Here is a 22,606-nt window from a genome sequence, read left to right as displayed (position 1 = left end):
ATCTACATCGCGTCTCACCAATATGCAGAAGGCCACCTCCAGTATATCAGTGATATACAGGAGGCGAAAAGCAGATGGATCCCACTGTGGCCTCATGTATATCGGTGAGAACCTACGTAGATTGGGAGACTGCTTCGCCAAGCACTTTCACTCTGTCCGCCGCAAAAACTGGGATCACCCGGTGACCACCCATTTCAGTTTAACTTCCCATTCCCATTCTGACATGCTCCTCCAACCTGAGTGTGACCACGATGAAACCACACTCAGGCTGAAGAAGCAACACTTTATATTCCATCTGGGTAGCCTCCAACCTGATGGCGTGAACATCGATTTCTCAAACTTTTGGTAATTGCCTCCCACCTTCACATTCCCTATTCCTGTTTACCTTTCTCACTTTATCTCCCTATCTGCCCCTTACCTCCCTCTTATGTTCCTCTCTCTTCCCTTTCTTCCATGTTCTCCTATCAGATTCCTCCTTCTCCAGCCCTCTCTCTCTTTCACCAGTCAACTTCCCAGCTCTTTACTTCACCTGTTTCCCTTCCTCCAGTTTCATCTGCCACCTTGTACTTCTTCCTCCCTTCTCCCCACCCCTCCCACCTCTTGCCTTCCTTTCCAGTCCCGATGAAGGGTCCTGACCTGGAACATCAGCTGTTTACTCTTTTCCATAGACACTGCCTGACCTGCTGAGTTGCTCCAGCATTTTGTGTGTGTTGATTTGGATTTCCAGCATCAGCAGATTTTCTTGTGTTTGTGATAGTACATTTGAAGTGTATGAGTGTAATTCCCAAAAACAGGGTTAGTTAATTTATGTACAGTAAGTTCTTGCACACAGCATTGGGATGAATAGCCAGTACCTTAGTTCTTAGTTCATATGTAAACACTGTACAAGCTCTCTTCATCTTCCTGAGAGACAGTAAGGCCCCAGTCCAGGGTATCATCGAGTGATGGCATCCCCCACAGCGTAGTGTTCTCCCAGCTTGGATATTGCACTTACCTTCCCAGAGAGGGGCTCTGGCGCCCAACCTTCTGACTCCAAATCTGTAATGCCTGTCAGTGAGGCGCAACAGTTGATGGAAGTTAATTAACCGCAGTTGTTGAAACTCTGAGTTAAAATCAGATACTACTGAAAGCACTAATAAATGATCAGAGCTCAGCCGAAGATCTACGTCATTCCTCAAAACCCTACAAACCTCATGCAACTTCACCTCGTCATGGATTATGGAATTGTACAGCACAGAAATGGCCCCTTCAAAGTTATAAGTACATTTATTATCAAAGTCTGTATGCAGTATACAACCCTGAGATTCATCTTCACCTCAGACAGTGATAAAACAAAGAATAACCATGGAACCAACCTGCCCAAGCCCCCTAGACCCCCTACCCCCAGGAAGAAAAAGAAATCGCATAAATGGCAACAAAAAATGAGCAAAAACACAGAATATAAAAACACAAAATCATAAGACATACTTCAGTACTGTTCAGTTCAGCCCATCCCTACTCATCAGATCCCCTGTCAAACCGCTTCCTGTGAAATAAAACCTATGTCCTCTTGATTTTGATACCCCTTCCACGAGAGCAAAGATTTTGATTATCTGCTAAGACTATGTCTCTAAGACTAAGACTATATCAGGTTACCCCTCAGCCTCCTTCCTTCATTCTAGGGAAAACAAGCCAAATCTATCTAAAATCTAAAGTGCTCCATTCTAGTCAATATCCTGGTGAATCTCACTCTTCCCCAGCACAATCTCATGCTTCTCATAGCATGGTGAAACACATAAAAGAGCTCCCCTCTTTTTTTCCAGGTCTGATAAAGGGTCTTGACCTGAAATGTCAACTGTCCATTTCCCTCCCTAGATGCTGCCTGACCTGCCGAGTTTTTTCAGTTCCTTTGTGTGTAGATTCATATTTCCAGTATCTATACTGGTCTATATCTCCTTACAGTGTGGTGACCAGACCTGCACACAGTGCTCCTACTTTCTTCAGAAAGGGCTCAATGGGCACATGAAAATTTCTCACAGAGTGGCTTGCTACAATTGTAAGATCACCCACTCTCTGAAACCCCACCAACAAGAGATCAATTCGGGAGCTCAGGCTGCCTGTAATTTAGCAGCAGGAAGGAAGTTGAGTCTGGATTCATTCTCCATGCTGCCTGCGATCTCTCAAGAGAAATGGAAGTGCTTTTGCGGTTCAATTTTGACTATCTCTCATTACGGACACAGGAGCAAACATTTTACTGCAGGAGCCAAAATTGAACCAATTATAAGCATCAACCTTGGAAAAAGAAGAATTATAGATCTAGGCTGAAGAAAATGAGGCTGAAGCAAGTGAGAAGATAGTTTGAAGATGCAGGGAGAGTCAGGTCTGATGGAGAGGACAAAGTGGCCAAGTTGACCAAGAGATCCCAGTGTGTACAGAGCCCTTTGGTTAATACATTAATAATTTAGTTTGAAGATGCAGGGAGAGTTAGGTCTGATGGTGAGGACAAAGTGGACAAGTTAACCAAGAGATCCCAGTGTGTACAGAGCCCTTTAGTTAATAAATTATTGAGGACAGTTAAAGAGAGTAAACAGAAATGTGAAGGTCAAGAATTGCTGTTGATATCTGAAATCAAAGCCAGAATGTTGGAAATGCCCATAAAATCAGACTGTGTCTGTGGGGGGAAGATGACTGAGCTCATAACATCATCCTTATAGCAGAACTGGCTGGTTCTGATGCAAACAGAAGTGATTTACCTGAACTTAAAATGTACTTCAGCTTATTTAACAGCCCAGTGGCTACTTGCAGAACAACACCAAAGGAAGGTGGAGTTATACCATTGATGTTTGATTCAGTGCAGAATTCCTCAGGAGAAACATTTTTACCCAAGGGGAAGGGAAGTCTGAGGAGTGATACAGTGAACTGAATAGCTGCATTTGTATAAGTGCAAGAGGATGGTTGTCCTGATAAGGTGAAGTGAGGAGGTGGGATATGTGGAAAGCCATAGGGTTTAAAGACTAGCTGGGAACTGTGGATTGGACCATTGATTGGGTGTCCTAGAACTCACAACTAGTCTGCTGAAACGGTGGGAGCTCTCACTGCCAATCAGAGGGCCCAGCAAACTCCTAACAGCTCCACAGTTTGGGGCCCTGTCAAGACCCATGCAGTTGGAGAAAGCTATAAAGTCAGTCCCCAACGCACATGCCCACGTTGATAATGTGTATCACTTGGGCCTCCAGATGATTGACAGGAAACTCTTGGGGATGTTCCTCCTCTGTGTCCTTCTTTACGGGAAATGAAGGAACTACTTAACCAACCTCCCACTGAATAAGTTCACAGCTGAGAAGTCTTGCTGGGGTTTCTCTTTCACTCACCTGGGAGGAAGTGTCTGCTTAAAATATGCGAGAACATCCTACAGCCTTTTCTATTTACGGATAAAATGAATCATTGATTTCCCATGCAACTGCACTCAGCACTCTTCTCCACAAGCAGCTCCGAGATATTCTTGGCCCTGGATTGTCTCCCACTGTGTCTCAAACGTCCCGCGTCTCACCTTTTTGTCTCTTCCCTGAAGATCCAGAGAATGCTCATGACCAGATGTGATTCATTCTACTAAGTGAGGATCATATTCAGGGACTTCCAGGTGCATTGAGAAATTGGAACTTAGAGCAACAGTTTTTCTAATGCTCAAAAATCAAACATCAGTCATTTTGCACAAGTTTTAACACAATGGCGACCATTTCCTCCCTGACATTGGTATAACACTAAATGGGTACTTCTGTTGCTGTTTACTTTTATAGGCCCAAGGGTCTTTCTCAGAATGCCATTGAATATATACTGTTGTTTACCATCATCAATTGGAAAAACCAACCAACTCCACTGAGTTTGAATACTAAAGAGTTCAGACAGGGCCACATTGTGCTATTTGTTGATATCTTATAGTTTTAGAGGTGCACTTGCTGACAGGGTACTTCACAGTTCATTCAGTCTGGTCACAAACTTCCCACATTTCACAGGGTTTGCTGCTACTGTCAGTGAACTTCCCCCACCACCTATCTGCTGAGAAGTTCATCGCTTGGGGGCTTGAGAAGTTCATTGCTATGGCAATGATTAGTGACTTTGGGTGCGGTCAATGTGACAAGAGGTACAGAATGCAGTATTGAAGCAAGATGTCTCAGAAGGCTCTTCAAGTGAGGCTATAGGGGTAGAGCTTAGGAATAAAAAAAAATACAGGGAAATCCCAACAATTCCTCAAAGGTTTTCTGGGGTATTCTTACCATTTTTTGTGGGGACCATTTTGGGCACCAGTGAAACACGTCATCCACAGAGATAAGTGTGAAATCCAATTCCCATTCATCAGCATTACAGCTGCTCTGGAACAAGGAGCTGACCTGAAGATCAGGTTTTCATTAGGAGAATGACCAGGTCAGGTATCTGGTACATTGACGAAATGTCTGTGATGTCTTAGAAAGCACTGACTTAGTTGAAGATTAGCTTCTGTAACAACCGATCCATCAGGTTATCTGTCTGATGATCTGCAATGTTGATAACGTAATCACGTACCTCAGGATTGCCTGTCCAGCTCACAGCCTGTTTGTAAAGTGTGGCACTAGCACTGGATTTCCCCCATCAATGGGAGAGGAATTTACCTCCATTCTGGTCACTTTTGGTTCACAATGTGTTAGACATTCTTACCAAAAGCTCTTGACTGCAGATATCCTAATTTAGATGGGCACTGAAATGAATTCCAAGGGAACTTATTTCTTATGTTAATAATATTGATAGGAATTCTACAACTGTTCCTGTACAGAGGTAGCCCGTGGTCAGTTGAGTCTGCGCTGCCTCCTGGTAGAACAATCCCATTAGTCCTCCCTCATGTGACATTAGAATCACATTGTATCAAATGCCAAGTAAAAGACCTAATGTCCTTTACAGAAAGTAAAGCACAGCAGGGACTTAAAATGTACTGTATCAAAATTCTCATCATCTCCACATTCCATTAACCAAGAATAACAGTTCCTTCCTTGCAGTAACCCTGATGATCCCCCCAGACTGCAGTGGTTTACATTAAAAACAACTCTGTTCCGGCTGTACCATGAACAACAAGTGCTAGGCTTGCCAAGTATAACCCACACTCTGTCAACAGATTACTGAAGAACTGAGGAATAGATGAGGCCCTGGTAAACACAACAGCGCCCTCTGCAATTCTACCTCTTTGCAAGCTAAGACCAAGTGTATACACGGCAGCATGGGAAACCAAATGAATGGTCCAACCGAAGGGTCTCAACTGTCCATTTCCCTACCCAGATGTTGCCTGACCCAGTGAGTTCCTCCAATAGCCTGATTTATTCCTGAGAACCCAAAAGTGGCTGAGTATCTGAAGGAGATGCCAGCTGTGCCCAACTTCCTGATGCAGAGTTTCAATCCAAAACATCGATAATTCCTCTCCTCCTCTCCCCCCCCCACCCCCCGGCCGCCAAACATAACAGATGCTGCTCGGCTGCTCGGCCCGCTGAGTTTCTCCAGCAGACTGTCTGGTGCTCAGAGTCCTAGTTGGTGAATACTTCCAGGAAGTGCTCAGAATGATTCCCAGTTGTTTATTTCAACTTGGTCAAAGTCCAAACCCTGTACCTTGTGATTACTCTTCCTCACTGGAGACCTTGGAGAGAAAGCTGCTGACAGTTGTACCTGCTGAATGATTTCACCTTTGTTGCCACAGGTTACGTTGAAGCTGCGGTGATCCCTGCTGGTGCCAGGAGGATAAGGGTGGTGGAGGAGAAACCAGCGCACAGTTTCCTAGGTAATGAACTATCTTACTCTGCCCTTCTGAGTGTTGTTTGCCAATGAAATTCCACCTGTGCAACAGATTTCACTGTTAGGATGTTTCAGTGTAAAGGCCTAACAGAGTGGAATTCACAGAAGGAAAGCATCTGCTAAAAAAATGTCTGTTTATAGATAGATAGATACTTTGTTGATCCCGAAGGAAATTACAGTGTCACAGTAGAATTGCAAGCACACAGATATACAAATAAACAAATATTAGAAGAGAAGTAAGAAAGAATTAAAAATAAGTTACCTTACACAGTCTAACAGGAGGGGGGTCATTGTTCCCCTGGCTATAGGTTGACGCATTATAGAACTAATGGCTGAGGGTAAGAATAACCTCATATAACGCTCTTTGGAGCTGTGCAGTTGTCTTAGCGCAGTTATATTAGGCGGCAGTGAGTTGGGCTGGCTTTTTCACCTGCTGGGATCCTCGCTGCCTGCATTTATTCTCTGTTTTGTACCCAGCTGATTCATTATTCCCATGGAAAGACTCAGCAAAATCTGCCCCAAACTGTTGGTTGCTTCATTATTTCCCTACATTGAAAGGACCGTACAATGCCAGCAACAGTAACTCATCTTCCCTTTGTTCAGTGACAAAGTTAAATCCGATAGTCTACAAACAGAAAATGGGAATTTAATGACAGTGCATTCTGGTGGTAATCTTCCCTTCTGCTACTAGCCCCAGTACATCATCTGGATTGTTTATTTATTTATTTATTTATTTACTGATGCAGACCTTTGAGCCCTGCCATCCCAGCAGCCCCTATCAACCCCAATTTTAACCCTAACCTAATCACGGGACAATTTACAACAATCAATCAACGTGCCTTTGGACTGTGGGAGGAAAATGGAGCACCCGGGGAAAACCCACACACTCCACACGGAGAGGACGTAGAGACTCCTTGCAGATGACATCAGAATTGAACTTTGAACTCCAAACCCTGACAACCCGAGCTGTAATAGTGTCGTGCTAACCACTACGTTACCACGATACACTGCTTGTGAATTTGTAATTCTGCTCTCTGTAGTTAAAATGTTAAGGCCTTTACATTTTCAGCATGTGACAACGATACAGTTCAGTCATTTCTGCTCAAGGCAGATAGTCCCACTGATGTTCTTCTGATTGGTTTCTGTGTTGGGAGAATGAGCACGTTTATGCAATGAGCTAAGCTGAGTGGAAACCTCCACTCGGAAGAATCCATTTTTATTTATTGGTTTTATTTTATTGAGAGATACATCATGGTAACAGGCCAATGAGCCCACACCGCCCAATGGCAACCCTGTGACCAACCAATTAACCAACTAACCCATACTGTACGTCTTTGGAATGTGGGAGGAAACTGGAGCACCTGGACAGAACCCACATGGGCACGGGGCGAATGTACAAACTCCTTACAGACAGCAGCGGATTGAACCCTGGTCACTGGCACTGTAATATTCAGCGTGCTCCACATCCAAGGAAGGGCTGGCTACCAGAAAAATTAACTTGCGCTCAGCAAGCTCCCAGAAGTTACAATGTAATAATGAAGAAGAAGAAGAATAGCCCTTAACTCAGCAGTGGAGTTATCGGGGCACCGTCTTTTGACGGTGTTTCCGTAGCAAGCTATTCTTGTTTTTACGAGTCCGAGTTGCTAGCTTGACGCTCAACCCGACTTGGATTCAAACTCGGGAACCTTCGCTCCGGAATCCAGCGCTGATATTATTGCACCACCAAGCGGGACAATGTAATAATAAGCCTCAGTGATATTGGTCCTGGAGAATCGACTTTGATTTTTTTTAAGGCTCAAATTTTGGTATGGGATTTGAACCCGGATCTTGCTGATACAGGAGCTGTTAATGGGGCACAGTGTTTTTGTATTCAATCAAACCGTGAGAAAGAAGTGGCAGTGCCCATCAGCAAGGTTGTTTCCCTGCCCATTAGGCAATAGAACACAGAACTAGTTTCTTGTACATTTCATTGGTTGTAAACAGTAAAAAGTCTCGTTATTTAAATATTGATTAGTTTTTGTTTGCCTATAATTTTGTCTGGTTAGACTGCACAGAGTACTGTGCATGACCCAGGTCCCCTTATAATAGGAAATGTGTAGAAAATCGATATTGAAGCTGAGCACTTCGAACATTTAAAGGTCTCTTAAGAATAAAAAGACTGAGGGATAATAATAAAACAAAAACAAATCATAGGATTAAATCAACACACATATAATGCTGGAGGAACTCAGCAGGTCATGTAAGCATGTATAGAAATGAATAAACAGTCGAAGTATCAGGCTGAGGACTGAAAAGGAAGGGGAAGACGCCAGAATCAAAAGGCTGGGGTTGGGGTTGGAGGTAGCTAGAAGGTGATCGGTGAAGCCAGATGGGTGGGTAAGGTCGAGGACTGGAGAAGAAGGAATCTGACAGGAGAGGAGAGTGGACCACAGGAAAAAGGGAAGGAAGAGAGGATCCAAGGGGGAAGTGATAGGCAGGTGAGAAGAGGTAAGTGGGGAATAGAGGAAAAGAGGCAGGGGAGGGAAACATTTTTTTTACTGAAAGGAGAAAACAATATTCATGCCACCAGATTGGAGGCTACCCAGGTGGAATATAAAGGTTAATTAATATATTCCTAGTTATGCGCAAGTCGGAGACAAGAAAACGGAGAAATAAATCCAGTCAGGAGTTCACCAGGTGCTTTTTCCCCAGAATGTGGTTAGTATAAGGATATGGTGCCACAGTGAATAGCTTAGGTGAGTACTAAAGAATCATATCTAATAAGAAATGAGGTGAGCTCATGGAGGAGGGGAAGACCATGAGGAAGTCATTGGACGAAGAGCACTGGGGAAAAGATTGTGTGGGACACAACCTCAGCGTGGACGGTCAACTGGGTTGACTCTGGTCCCAGATTCGCTTCTAGATGAGTTCAATGTCTTTTATGCTCACTTTAACTGACTAGAACATGGAGGCATCTTTTTGAATTCCCACAGTACCCAACAACCCTCTGATTTCAGTCTCTGAGGCCAAGCTGAAAGCGTCCATCAGGAGAGTGAATCTATCGAAAGCATCTGGCCCAGACTGTATACCTGGCTGACTTACTGAAGACCTGTGCTCATCAACAGGCTGGATTATTTACCGATACCGTTAACCTTTCACTTCAGTAGTCTGAGGTACCCACCTGCTTCAAGCAGGCTTCAGTCATACCGGTGCCCAAGAAGAACGTGGTAATGTGCCTCAATGACTATCATCCAGTAGCACTTACATCCACTGTGATGAAGTACTTTGAGAGGGTGGTCATAAAACAAATGAACTCCGGCCTGAGAAGTGACTTGGATCTGTTCCAATTTGTTTACCCTCTCAACAGGACAACAGCAGATGCCATTTCATTGACTCTTCACTCAGCCCCGAAACATCTGGACATTGAAGATGCATATATCAGGATGCTCTTCATTGACTACAGCTCAGCATTCAACACTATCATCACTTCGAAACTAATCACTAAGCTTCCAAGACCATGGCTTCGACCTTGTGCATTTGGATCCTTGATTTCCTCACTTCTGGACCCCGGTCAGTTCAGATTGGCAACATCTCCTCCAGAATCACCATCAGCACAGGTGCACCACAGAGCACACAGATCTTACAGAAGAAGATGAGAGAATTGAATTCAGTATGTATTTAGTAACACATTTACGTTTATCAGGTAACTGAAAGAAGAACTCCTGCTAAACCGGTGAATACTGAAGATAAATTAGTTACCTGAATCATTGCGAAGAGCTGTTCTCCTCTTTGGGTGCACACTTTGAGCAGTGAGTCTGAACCGCAGCACCAGGAATATCTCTTTACGTAAAGGGTTTCGGCCCGAAACATCGAGTGTACTCTTCTCTTTCCATGAATACTGCCTGGCCTGCTGAGTTCCTCCAGCATTTTGTGTGTGTTGCTCGGATTTCCAGCATCTGCAAATTTTCTCTGGTACGTGAAGCATCCATTGTGTTAACAGTAGGTCCTTCAGACATTAGTTGTTCCAGCTGGTACCCAGTTAGCAACAGTAGAGAAACTTAGTATTGTGTTCCCACGGAGCTGCTCACTGATATAGGTCCTTGGAGACCAGCCATCATCCATGTGATTGGGCAAATTCATCTCATCCACATCATCCACAATCACAGTGGATTCACCTGGAGCCCTGGAATATCTACATGGCTCCAAAAAGCTGTATGACTGAACAGTTGGTGGGCTAGTGCCCTTGTAAAGTATTCCACTTTTTCAAACGCTTTGTTAATAATGTTTTTGTGTGAGTCTGGAAACCTTCAGTGACGTTTCATTGACAAAGGCAGGTCCTTCGCCACACTGTCCAAGTTCAGCCGTTCAGTAAACATCCGTATCTGCGATATTGTCATCAAATCCGCACAGCCTTCTACTTACCCAACCCAAAATACATGTCCCCACATGGACCCTGTGCTGTCATATAAAGATGATTTGAATAATTGTTGGTACAGGTATGATAAATCTCACACTCCTGCCTGATACTTACTCATTTGTAAATTGAAGCTTAAAACCTTGCCCATGCATTGGTTCTGCTTGATTTTATTTGGAATGCTACATATCTGCTTCCTGCAACAGGGCTCGAAAATATATTATTGAAAAGATATATTAATGAAATGGAAGCTAATGGGATTAAAGGCACAGTCATTGAGTATATATAAAATTAGCTGAAGGATAGAAAATGGAAGCGCAGTGTGACATTTCAGACTGCAGGGTATTTAGTGTACAGAGACATTTCCTGGGGTTGGGCATTACAGGCACTGTTTGACATAACCTGATGAGTTACATTAGTGCTATAAAAATAATTTCAATTTCCAAATGACACAAAACTTGGAATTGCAGTAAAGAATGATGATAGTATTTGGTTATCATTGATTTATCATTGTCACAAGTACCGAGATACTGTACTGTGAAAAGATGTTGTTTACCTGCCATCCAAAAAAAAACCTTCCACACATAAGAATACTGAAGTAGTCCAAAGAGGAAAATAAAAATATAGGCTGAAGAAATGGCCAGGTACATGGCAGATAGGTTAATCCAGAGAGACATGACGTGAAACGTTTTGGTTAGAAAGAGAAGTTGAGGCAACATAACTGCATGCTATGTATTTAAGGGAAGCGCAGAAACTGGGATCTACTTGCGCAGGCTTTTAGAACATGGAACAATACAGCACAGTCTTTGGCCCACGATGTTGTGTTGACATTTTAACCTACTGCAACATCAATTCAATGCTTCCCTCCTGCATAGCCCTCGATTTTTTTCATCCATGTGCCATCTAAGAGTCTCTTAAATGTCCCTAAATGTCCCTAATGTATCTGCCTCAACCATAGTACGTTCCACCCATCCGCCACTCTTTGTGTAAAAAAAAAACCTACCTTTGACATCTCACTTGTACTTTCTTCCAGTTACCATAAAATTATGATGTAAAGGTGCTGGCTGTCCTTGCTATCAATGCCTCTAATCATCTTATACACCTCTATCAAGTCACCTCTTACCCTCTTTTTCTCCAAAGAGAAAACCTCTATCCCACTCAATCTTTCCTCATAAAACATATTCTCAACTCCTTCAGCATCCTGGTAAATCTACTCTGCACCCTCCACAGCCTTCCTATAATTAGGCAACCAGAACTGAACACAGTACTCCAATTTTTGATGATTACAAAAATTTTGACAACGGCAGTAGTTGAGAAAACTGTTAAACATTAGACAGCAAATAATCTGCTGGAGGAACTCAGTGGGTTGAGTAGCATCTGTGGGGGAAAGAAAAATGTCGATATTTCAGGTCAAAATCCCTGTATCAGGATATCTTGGCCTGATTCATATATCAACCCAAACTTTGACAATTCCTTTACTCCTATGGATGCTGCTCAGTCTACTGTGTTTCTCCAGCAGATTGTTTATTAGTACAGATTCCGGTATCTGCAGGCTTATGAGTCTCTAAATGTGGGCAGGATCCTTTGGGAGCCCAGCACACAGAAGACAAGTAAATTGTGCTGAGCCTTTATGTAAAATTGATTTGATCTCAGACAGGTTACTGAACCAGTTGCCTTAAATTGGGCGTAGATTAGGTTTACTAAAACAGTAGCACTGTGGATGAAAGGACCCAGTTATCTGGAGACTGGGAGGCAGAGAAAGAAGATTACATGGAGATTTGATGGAGTTGATGGTTAGTTGGACCACTAATTGGAGGAGGAGCATGAGAAAGAACAGGAGAATGGGATTAAATGGCAAATGAAATCAAGCCCTGATAACATGGGAGCCCTTCCCCCAGGACCAATACTTCAGAACTGTGAAGTTGTTGTGAGGACACTCTCAGGCTGTGTTGGTGGGAGGAGGTTTTTACTGAGATGGTGCTAACTGGTTGGTACTTCCCTGACTCATCTGGGTTTTTGAATTTAATGTATTCCAACTGAGATATTGTGGGCTGTTTTTGAGAAGTAAAGTGGAGAGGAGAGGGGCTCAGTTCTATTCCCATGTAAGAGCCCTACCAGGAAGAGTGAACTGACAATTTCCCTAAGACTGATTGTCCTGCAGGTTCTTGAGATCCCAGTGGATCTCCTGCAGTGCACCAGCTGATATCTGACAGTGGAGTGCAGATCCCAAGGACCCAGCAATAGTTTGACTTCTTGTCCCAGGCACCAAAGCCCTTGAAGCACACAAAGGCCAATAATCCAACAGCACAGTGGGTGCACAGCCTGAAAAAATCCACCTGCTGCTTGGTTATTTAGGACAGAATGATGACAGTGAAGATACCCCACCTGATATCCGCGAGACTGCACCATCCCAGCATCTACAGAAAGATTTCTTGTGTAGCTTGTCAATGCCAGAGGATGGGACAGCAGTTTTGCAGCTGAATTCAGTCCAACAGCCACAAAACATGGAGGAACTCAGCAGGCCAGGCAGCATCTATAGAAAAGAGTAAACAGTCAACGTTTCGGGCTGAGACCTTTCATCAGGACTGGAAAGGAAGAGGAAAACTCAGAGTAAGAAGGTGAGGGGAAGGGAAGAAGTAGTACACGGTGGTAGTTGAAAATGGGAGGGGGGAGTAGTCAAGTAAAGAGCTGGGAAGTTGATTGGTGAAGAACAGGGAATCTGAATGGAGAGGACAGAAGAACATGGAAGAAAGGGAAGGGAGAGGAGCACCAAAGGGAGGTAATAGGCAGGTAAGGAGAAAAGGTGAGAGAGGGAAACAGGAATGGGGACTGGTAAAGGGGGGGGGGTGGTGCAATTACTGGAAGTTCAAGAAATCGATGTTCATCCCATCAGGTTGGAGGCTACACAGGCAGAATATAAGGTATTGCTCCTCCAATCTGAGTGTGGCCTCATTGGGGCACCTTCTTACTCTGACTTCTGCTCTTCCTTTCCAGTCCTGATGAAGGGTCTTGGCTCAAAATGTTGACTGTTTACTCTTTTCCATAGGTGCTACCGGGCCTGCTGCATTCCTCCAGCATTTAATGTGGGTTGCTTTGGATTTCCAGGATCTGCAGAATTTCTTGTGTTTCAGTCCAACAGTAATCTCTAAACTTCCTGCATCCCTGAAGATTTCAGAGAGCTCTGTACTATTCCAATTCTTGCATACAGCTGTTTTGTAAACTCGGGAATTCTCTCCCGCCGTTCTTCAGAATTCCCAGTGGCTCTCCAATCTGCCCTCTTTGAACAAGATTTTGGTCTTCCTCCTAATATGTTGTGGGGTCAGGTCACATTCCAGTAACGTGTCTGGACCATTTTATCACTTCTCCTGATACAGACTGCGTTTGATGTTAAAGAATTTTATGATGCAGTGAGGGTCACCCAGCCTGGGACTTCTGGAATGGAAAGGCTTTGATCTTTACTGCTTCATGATCAGAAGGAAGGGAAATGGGAATTTTAGTAAAACTCTTCCATGAGGAGCTGAGGGAAATTGATCAATTCACTGATTTACCCTATACCTGCTTGCAATAATCACTTGCTAGAGGATCTAATTCTGAAAGCCTCCCCCAGGGTCTCAGCTAAAATTAGCGCACAAATGTGGTTTACACACTTGCCTGTCCCAGCCAGCGGCAGGAATCCTCCTGGCTGTGCTATGCATTTCTGATCCTTTTGGAGGAGGGAGAATTAGCAAGTATGAAAGTTGATGGAGATACCCCATCGTGCTGGGCTCACAATCTTGCCAAGATTGTCAATTATGCTCTGGCAATTATACACTGCTTATCTCTCCAGTTAATTAGACTGCTGAAATGTGTCTTTTTTAAATAAAAACTTATCTATTAAAACTCACTGGTGTTTTGCAGCTTTATATGGGAAGCAATTTATTCTCTGTATGTCTTCCTGCAAGGAAGACATACTAAACATTTCCCCTCTGCGAAAAGAGAGGAGTACTGACTGAGTCGAAAGCAGAGTTCACAGGGGTAGACGCTCTGTACAAAAGAAATGACGGCACTTTGAAATCAGATATGAGAACAGTGTCTCTGCACTTTTCTAAACAGAGGTCATGTTCGTGCTCTGTAGATTTGCCTTCCTTCAGCTGAAAGATGAGCATATTTTAACAGGATTTAAAAACAGAAGAATGAGAGGCAGAAGTCTGTGGGTGGGGTGGTTTTCAAAATGCTTAAAAGAGAAGCAGGAATATGTGCTATGATGCAAAGACTGTCTTAATGCATCAATGTAAAGGCATCAACAGATTAAAATATGTAAGTGTCAGGCAAAGGATGTGAGTGGGTGGCATAAAATGGAGATTTTAGCAGAAACAGAAATAAGCATTGGCACAAAGAATGGATAAAACAGCAAATACATTCCCTAAAAATGGAGAGGAAATATCCATGGAATGTAGATTGCATTGTAGGCTTTGGGAGTGAGGCACATTCCAACTACAAGCGATCAGAGATTAGTAAGAAACATTTAAGTTCCAAAATTACCTAAGTTCAGAAACATAATAGCAGAAGATTTCTTAAACAGATGTGATTGGGGAGAAAAGGGCTTGCACTCTTATAGCACCTTTCATAACATTTGGATAGTCCACTCACAGCCAATGAAGTAAAATACAGCCACTGACATAAATCAAACAAAAAACAAACACTCAGCAGGTGAAGCAGTAGCTGAGGAAAGAGAAAACATCAGTGTTTCAGTTTCATGACCAGTCAAAACTGAGAAAGACAGGGTTAGAACTGGGAAAGAATTAGTTTTCAGTAACAGAGAAGGCAGGGGAGGGATGAGTAGGACAAAAGCAAGATCTCCCAAGTTTCAATGGGTTAATGAGGGCAGTCACAAACCCAGTATCTTCCTTATCTAGGTAATATGTGAGGCTGTGGGACGTGCCCAGCAGGCAAAACTGTGCAAATGGAATAAGCAAACCTGAATACATGGCCTTCTCCTAATGCCGATGGATTCTATGAACAGTTTAACCCAATACACATGATAGCCTCTGAAGAAAAGTTGTCTTGAGGTTGTCTGGCTGTCTGGAGAAGGGGCCAGCTGGCATTAATACATCACAGCCAATTGGTGTCCTCAGACACCAGCCAACTCCTGGATTCACGGTTTGGGTTATAGTTGTTGAAAAAATCAAAAGGACAGGCCTGACAGTAGTCCATAAGCACACGCACACACACCAGCTATTTTAAATGTTTTAAAGTTTAATATGGGAGATATCCATTCAAAGCCAACTGTTCCATGCAGCTACAGTGCCTATAAAAAGTATTCACCCTCCTCCCCCCCCCCCCACAACCCCGGAAGTTTTCATGTTTTATTGTTTTACCACATTGAGTCACAGCGGATTTAACTTGGCTTTTTTTGACACTGATCAACAGAAAAGGACTCTTTGGTGTCAAAGTGAAACAGATCTCTACAAGGTGATCTAAATTGATTACAAATATAAAGCACAAAATAATTGATTGCATAAGTATTCAAACTCCCCCCCCCCCAATTTAATATGACACACCAAATCATCCCTAGTGCCACCACATAATTAAATAGAGATCTATTTTTGGAGGACAGTGTGCAGTCAAGGTGTTTCAATTGATTGTAGTAACTTACACCATGTGGGAGGTCCAAATGCTGGTAGTCAGTATCCTGGCAAAAACTACACCATGAAGACAAAAGAACACACTAAACAACTGCACGAAAAGGTTATTGAACAGCGCAAGTCAGGAGATGGATACAAGAAAATGTCCAAGTAACTGAATATCCTTTGGAAAACAGTTGAGTCAATCATCAAGAAATGGAAGGAATATGGCACAGCCGTAAATCTGCCTAGAGCAGGCCATCTTCAAAAATTGGGTAATCGTGCAAGAAGGGGATTAGTGAGGGAGACCACCAAGAGACCTATGACAACTCTGAAGGAGTTACAAGCTTCAGTGGCTGAGATGGGAGAGACTGCACATACAACAACTGTTACCTGAGTGCTTCACCAGTCACAGCTTTCTGGGAGAGTAGCAAAGAGCAAGCCACTGTTAAAAAAAAATTCAAGTTGACTGGAATTTGCCAGAAGGCATGTGGGATACTCTGAAGTCAGAGGGTAAAATGAATGCAGCAAAAGACAGGGAAATCCTGGAGGAAAACTTGATGCAGACAGCAAGAGAACTGTGACTTGGGAGAAAATTTGTTTTCCAGCAAGACAATGACCCCAAGCATAAAGCCAAAGATACATGGGAATGGCTTAAAAACAGCAACATTAATGTCCTGGAGTGGCCAAGCCAGAGTCCAGACCTCACTCCAATTGAGATTTTGTGGCTAGACTTGAAAAGGCCTGTTCACTCATGATCCCTGTACAATCTGACAGAACTTAAGCAGTTTTGTGAAGAAGAATGGGGAAAAATTGTGGTGTCCAAATGTGGGAAGCAGATAGAGACCTATCCACATAGACTTGAGGCTGTAATTGCTGTCAAAGGTGCATCTACTAAATACTGTCTTGAAGAGGGTGAATATTTATGCAAACAATTATTTCATAATTTATATTTGTAATTAATTTAGATCACTTTGTAGAGATCTGTTTTTACCTTGACATGAAAGAGTCTTTTTTGTTGATCAGTGTCAAAAAAGCCAAATGAAAGCCACTGTGATTCAACGTTATAAAACACGAAAACTTCTAAGGGGGATTATAGGCGCAGTATCTGTAAATTTCTCTCAGAAGATGAAAGGAAATTTGGTCACAAATGCTTGATGAGTGAATTTGTTTGATATTTTATATTTCACCAGCTTTGAAAGATTCCACGAAACAGTCTATCAACAGTGACTGGAAGATCGAGTTGCCTGGTGAATTCCCAATGGCAGGAACCACAGTACATTATGTGCGACGGGGTCTCTGGGAAAAGATGTCTGCCAAGGGACCAACCAAAACACCGCTTCATTTAATGGTAGCTTGTTTTTCTTGTGTCATTGCATGTGGAATGCTGAGATCCCAATGGACCTTTCATAATTTAATAATTTCTTTAAAACTTGTGACTAGGAGATGACTTTTTCTTGCATGAATTTCTCATGGATGGAAATAACATTACTCAGTAATGACTATCCTAAAATGAGTTCCCTAATGTTTGAGAATATTATTTCAATGGTGTGTAGATGCGTACTGATGCTGAGAGAGGACATCATTAGTGAGATTCTGCCAGGAATTTGGTTCGAGAATTTACACTTTCAACTTTAAAGCTGCTTTTTCATCTTCGGATTTTCAAACCCTTTGTCATTAGGATATGAGAAGAGTTGGTGAAACTGCACTTAAGTCCCTCTCTAATTGCCCCAAAGTTCATTGATTATTCCACACCACATGGATGATGGAGATCCCCAATGATGGATGTCACCTTCCTGAGACATCCCCTTTTGTAGATGTCCTCTGTGGTGTGGAGAGCTGTACTTGTGATGGAACTAGCTGAATCCACGATAGCTTCTATTTTGGAGCTTCCATGCCAGGCTTCCTTACCATGCCAAGTCAGACTGTATGTCTGTAGAGATGCCAGGATTCTTGCTTTGGGTGCCTCTGGCAGTGTTCCGCGTATCTGTCGCATAGATATATTACATTCAGTTTCTGAACTTGGCAAATTGGGATGTTCCTTCTCTTACAGTTGCTAGTTGCCCATAACACAGCTACACAGACGTAGCAAATGGTGTACATGTTCAGGACACCTTTAACCTACAATGTTATAAGTTTACCAGAGCAGTAATTCCAATTATGAAGTGATGTAACCATTAAAAATGCGATTTCAATGGGACTCAGTGACCGCTGTCCGTTGTGTGCAGTTCACCTTTCCGTCTGCTCAAAATTTAAAAAAAAAAATGCAGGAACATGAATTGCTTAGAATTTCACTGTGCAGAGAAAGGTTGTTCACTTTGAAATACTTACATTGCCTACCCCCCGAAAGAGATGCTGCACCCTCTGTTACCCCACCCTGCTTAGCATTTGTCCATACTATTTCCATTTTCATACATTTCCCCATTTTGTAAGTTATTCTTGTCATCGTCGTTAGGTCGCATCTGGAATTTCCAGTTGGCGGACGATTTCCCTCCACGCCGCTCTGTCCCGACACTTGTCCACAACATCCCGAGTCTTGTCCAGCTTGGTCCAATCCTTGATGTTATCCAGCCATGTTGTTCTTTGCCTTCCTCTTCCTTTCTTTCTCTCCACCTTTCCATATAGCAAGTCCGACAAGATGTTACCTCTCCGCATAATGTGTCCACAATAAGCAACTTTTAGCTTCATGATCTTTTCCAGCAGTATCCGTGGTCTATCAGCTTCGCACAAAACCCCCTCATTTGAGACCTTCTCTGCCCAGCTGATCTTCAACATTCATCAATAGCACCACATTTCAAAGGCATTAATTTGTTTCATGTCATCCTTCTTCAGGGTCCATGTTTCTGATCCATACCTCAGCACTGACCATACATAACACTCGTGGAAGTTATTCCAGGTTATTCTAATCCCGCATGCTCTGATCCACAGCCAAACTATCCTCAGCAAACAACATTCTATTTGTTATTTTGATCAGCACACTCAAAATGCTGGAGGAACTCAGCAGGCCAGGCAGCATCTATGGAAAAGAGTACAGTCAACGTTTCAGACCGAGACCCTTCATCAGGACTCTGCAAAACAAGTCATTAGTGCAAAATTACCGGAGCAGAGTCCCTCATTTCTACTGAGTACCCAAAACAAGTCACCATATCAGCTGCACTGTGCTAAAAATTAACTTTGCATCAACCAAGTGAAAGTGTAAGCTCAAGCATTGTTTCAGATTAAGGAATATTTCATACAATAACTTCAAACTTCACATTTTTAAGCTGCTGCTATCAGCTGCGTATTAGTACATATTATTTTCAGTTCAAGTATAGCTTTACTCAGTCACCATGTCCATTAGCTCCAGTCTAGTCAGTCTAAGATGGCGCCACGTACAGTGGCCATGTTGTGAGCTCTGTCCCAAATCTACAGTATACGACTAATTTCTACAATTTTCTTAGCGTTTTCTATTCAAGTAACTGATAGTCACATCAGATACGATAGACTGACCCTTCTGAACATCAGGAAGATGGCATTTACCCAGCATGTGCCACCTTTCCTACACTAGGAACCACGGGAGACTCATCTCTTACACCGCCACTGCCTTGGAGGTGGCGTTGGAGCCAAGGTAGAAGGGCCGGCGTCCTGGTGAGGCTGAGACAGCGTGCTAATCGGCCGCCGCTCTCTAGCTTACTCCTGGCTAACGTTCAGTCCCTGGACAACAAGCTGAGCAAACTGAGAACTAGAATCTCCTAAAAGAGGGAAAAAAAGGAATGTAACGTTTTGTGCTTCATAGAGACCTGGCTGATGGAGGAGATACCGGACCACACTATCTAGCCTTTGGGTTTTCCTTGTTCCAGGCAGACAGGTCAAAAAACTTCTCTGAGTAGAATAAAGGAGGAGGGGTATGCTTCATGGTCAACAGTGCTTGGTGCGACCCCCAGAATGTGCATGCACTCAACTCCTTTTGTTCCCCAGACCTGGAATACCTGGTGCTGCTGTGCAGACCCTTCTGGCTGCCTAGGGAGTTCACGGCTGTTATCATTAGAGCGGTGTACGTTCTGCCGCTGGCTGATACCGACCAAGGAACTGTACGAGACCATCAGCGCGCTGGAGACTGCACAGCCAGAGGCAGCCTTCATCGTCACCGGTGACTTGAATCGAGCGTCGCTAATGAAAGTCTTTCCGAAGTTTTGTCAGCACATCCAGGTGAGCACACGGGGAGATAAGATACTTGACCACTGTTACACTCCCTTCTGCAATGCTTACAAAGCTCTCCTTTGCCCAGCTTTTGGAAAATCAGATTACTCTTTGACCCTGCTTTTGCCAAAGTACAGGCAGAAGCCGAAACAAGAGGTGGCCATAGTTAAAACTGTTTACTGGTGGTCCGACCAATCAGCCTCCATGCTGCAGGACGGCTTCGATGACGTTGACTGGAATGTCTATCATGATGAGAATGTCTCCGAGTTCGCGGATGGAATCACGTGCTTCATCGGGAAGTGCATTGACGATGTTATCCCCTAGAAGTCGGTCAGGGTCTTCCCAAACCAGAAACCCTGAATCAATAGTTCCGTGCAAGCAGCACTACCACATGAGAGCTTACATTGCCAGCAATCAGCAGGAGCTCAAGAGAAGCAGCTATGATCTGTGCAAAGCTATCAAGGCTGCAGAAGGACAATACAGGGGCAAGATTGAGTCAAGATTCACAACGAATAGCATATGTGGCTTGTGACGAGGGTTGCATACCATCGCAAACTTCAAAGCCAAACGTAGTAGTGCCGCCAACATCGCGGCCCCTCCCAGATGAGTTCAATCGCTTTTACACTCGGTTCGATATCGCTAACACTGAGCCTCCGAGGAAAATCACTGCTACAACTTGCAACCGGGTCATCTCTGAGGCTGAGGTACGCAGATGTTTCCAACGAGTGGACAGTCACAAGTCTGCGGGACTGGACGGCATCCCAGGGCGAGTGCTCAGGATGTGCACATCACAACTGGCAGGTGTGTTTACTGACATTTTAAATCTCTCCCTCCCCCAGTGTAGAGTGCGCTCCCATTTCAAAACATCCGCCATTGTCCCTATACCAAAAAAGACCAAGGTAACATGTCTGATCGACTGGCATCTTGTCATACTCACCTCACTAATAAGCAAATGCTTTGAGAGGCTGGTCAAGGATTATATCTTCAGCTTGCTACCACCCACACTGGACCCCCTACAATTCACCTACTGACACAACTGATCGACAGATGATGCAATAGCCGCTGCTCTACATACTCTCCCTTACTACATACTGTCCTTACACTTCTAGAGAAGGTGGATGCTTATGTAAGAATGCTGTTCTTGGACTACAGTTCAGCATTCAACACCATAATTCCATCCAGGCTCGACAGGAAGTTCAGAGACCTCGGCCTTGACCCTGCCTTGTGCAACTGGACTTCCTGTCAGATCGTCAGCAGGTGGTAAGAGTGGGCTCCCTCACCTCTGCCCATCTGACTCTCAACACAGGGGCCCCTCAAGTTTGTCTACTAAGTACCCTCCTTTACTCCCTGTATACCCATGACTGTGTCGCCACCGACAGCTCTAATCTGCTAATTAAATTTGCAACAACACTACATTGATTGGCCTAATCTCAAACAAAATCAAAGGAGCTGGTTGTGGATTACAGGAGGAATGGAGACAGGCTAACCCCTATTGACATCAATGCATCTGGGGTTGATAGGGTAAACGGCTTTAAGTTCCTCGGCATCCACATCAACTGGGACCTCACGTGGTCTTTACACACCAGCTGTGTGGTGAAAAAGGCATAACAGCGCCTTTTTCACCTCAGACAGTTAAGGAAGTTTAGTATGGGCCCCCAAATCCTATGGACTTTCTACAGGGGCACAATTGAGAGCATCCTGACTGGCTGTGTCACTGGCCTGGTATGGGAACTGTACTTCCCTCAATCGCAGGATTCTGCAGAGAGTGGTGCGGACAGCCCAGCACATCTGTGGATGTGAACTTCCCACTATTTAGGACATTTACAAAGACAGGTGTGTAAAAAGAGCCCGAAGGATCATTGGGGACCCAAGTCACCCCAATCACAGTCTGTTCCAGCTGCTGCCATCCAGGAAACGGTACCACAGCATAAAAGCCAGGACCAACAGGCTCCGGGACAGCTTCTTCCACCAGGCCATCAGACTGATTAACTCACGCTGATTTGAGTGTATTTCTATGTTACATTGACTGTTCTATTTATTATAAATTACTATGATTGTACATCACACATTTAGACAGAGATGTAACGTAAAGATTTTTACTCCTCGTGTAAGTGAAGGATGTAAAAAATAAAGTCAGTTCAATTTACTTCATTTCTCACCATTAAACATGGACAGAAAAATCTGTCCATGGAAATAACGTCTTAAGCCTTGGAATCAAAGGTCATCGACCAGTTTATGGTACGTTAACAATACCTGAACTAAAATGCTATGAAGGACATCTAATTGATTTTACACTGTCTCTGGGAGCTTGCTCAGGCGGAGTCAGTGGTTCCCTTTGAACCACCAGTATCTCATAACACTTACTGTTTATGGTTCTGTGATATTTAATTTCAAATCTGATATTCAAGTTCAAGTCTTTATGTTCAAGAATCCAGAAGGAGATGCTTTACCACACTTGTTTGAGGACTGGAAAACAAATTAATGCCGGAAACCACAGTGGGTCAGGAAACACCTGCAGAGTTAATGACCCTTTGACCTTTCCTCACTCCTGGCTCACTGATCTGAAACATGGACTCTGTTTTCTACAGAGCTGCCTGATCAGTGGACAGCTCACATCTGCGCCGTTTTTTTTTGTTGTTTA

The 22,606-nt window shown here is 43.6% G+C and overlaps 1 protein-coding gene across 3 annotated transcripts in view; it reads left to right on the top strand.

The window, feature by feature from the left end:
• Window positions 1-22,606, top strand: part of adamts17 (ADAM metallopeptidase with thrombospondin type 1 motif, 17) — a 435,095-nt gene that overhangs the window by 344,786 nt on the left and 67,703 nt on the right. For all 3 annotated transcript variants that reach the window (XM_063065786.1, XM_063065788.1, XM_063065787.1), the window contains 2 exons: window positions 5,696-5,776; window positions 16,980-17,137. In XM_063065786.1, the coding sequence (XP_062921856.1) occupies window positions 5,696-5,776; window positions 16,980-17,137 (239 nt within the window). The remainder of the gene's footprint in view (window positions 1-5,695; window positions 5,777-16,979; window positions 17,138-22,606) is intronic.

This window comes from Mobula hypostoma, chromosome 13 (assembly GCF_963921235.1).
Source record: "Mobula hypostoma chromosome 13, sMobHyp1.1, whole genome shotgun sequence".
In the NCBI taxonomy this organism is placed as follows: domain Eukaryota; kingdom Metazoa; phylum Chordata; class Chondrichthyes; order Myliobatiformes; family Myliobatidae; genus Mobula; species Mobula hypostoma.
This window is presented reverse-complemented; position numbering and strand designations above follow the sequence as displayed.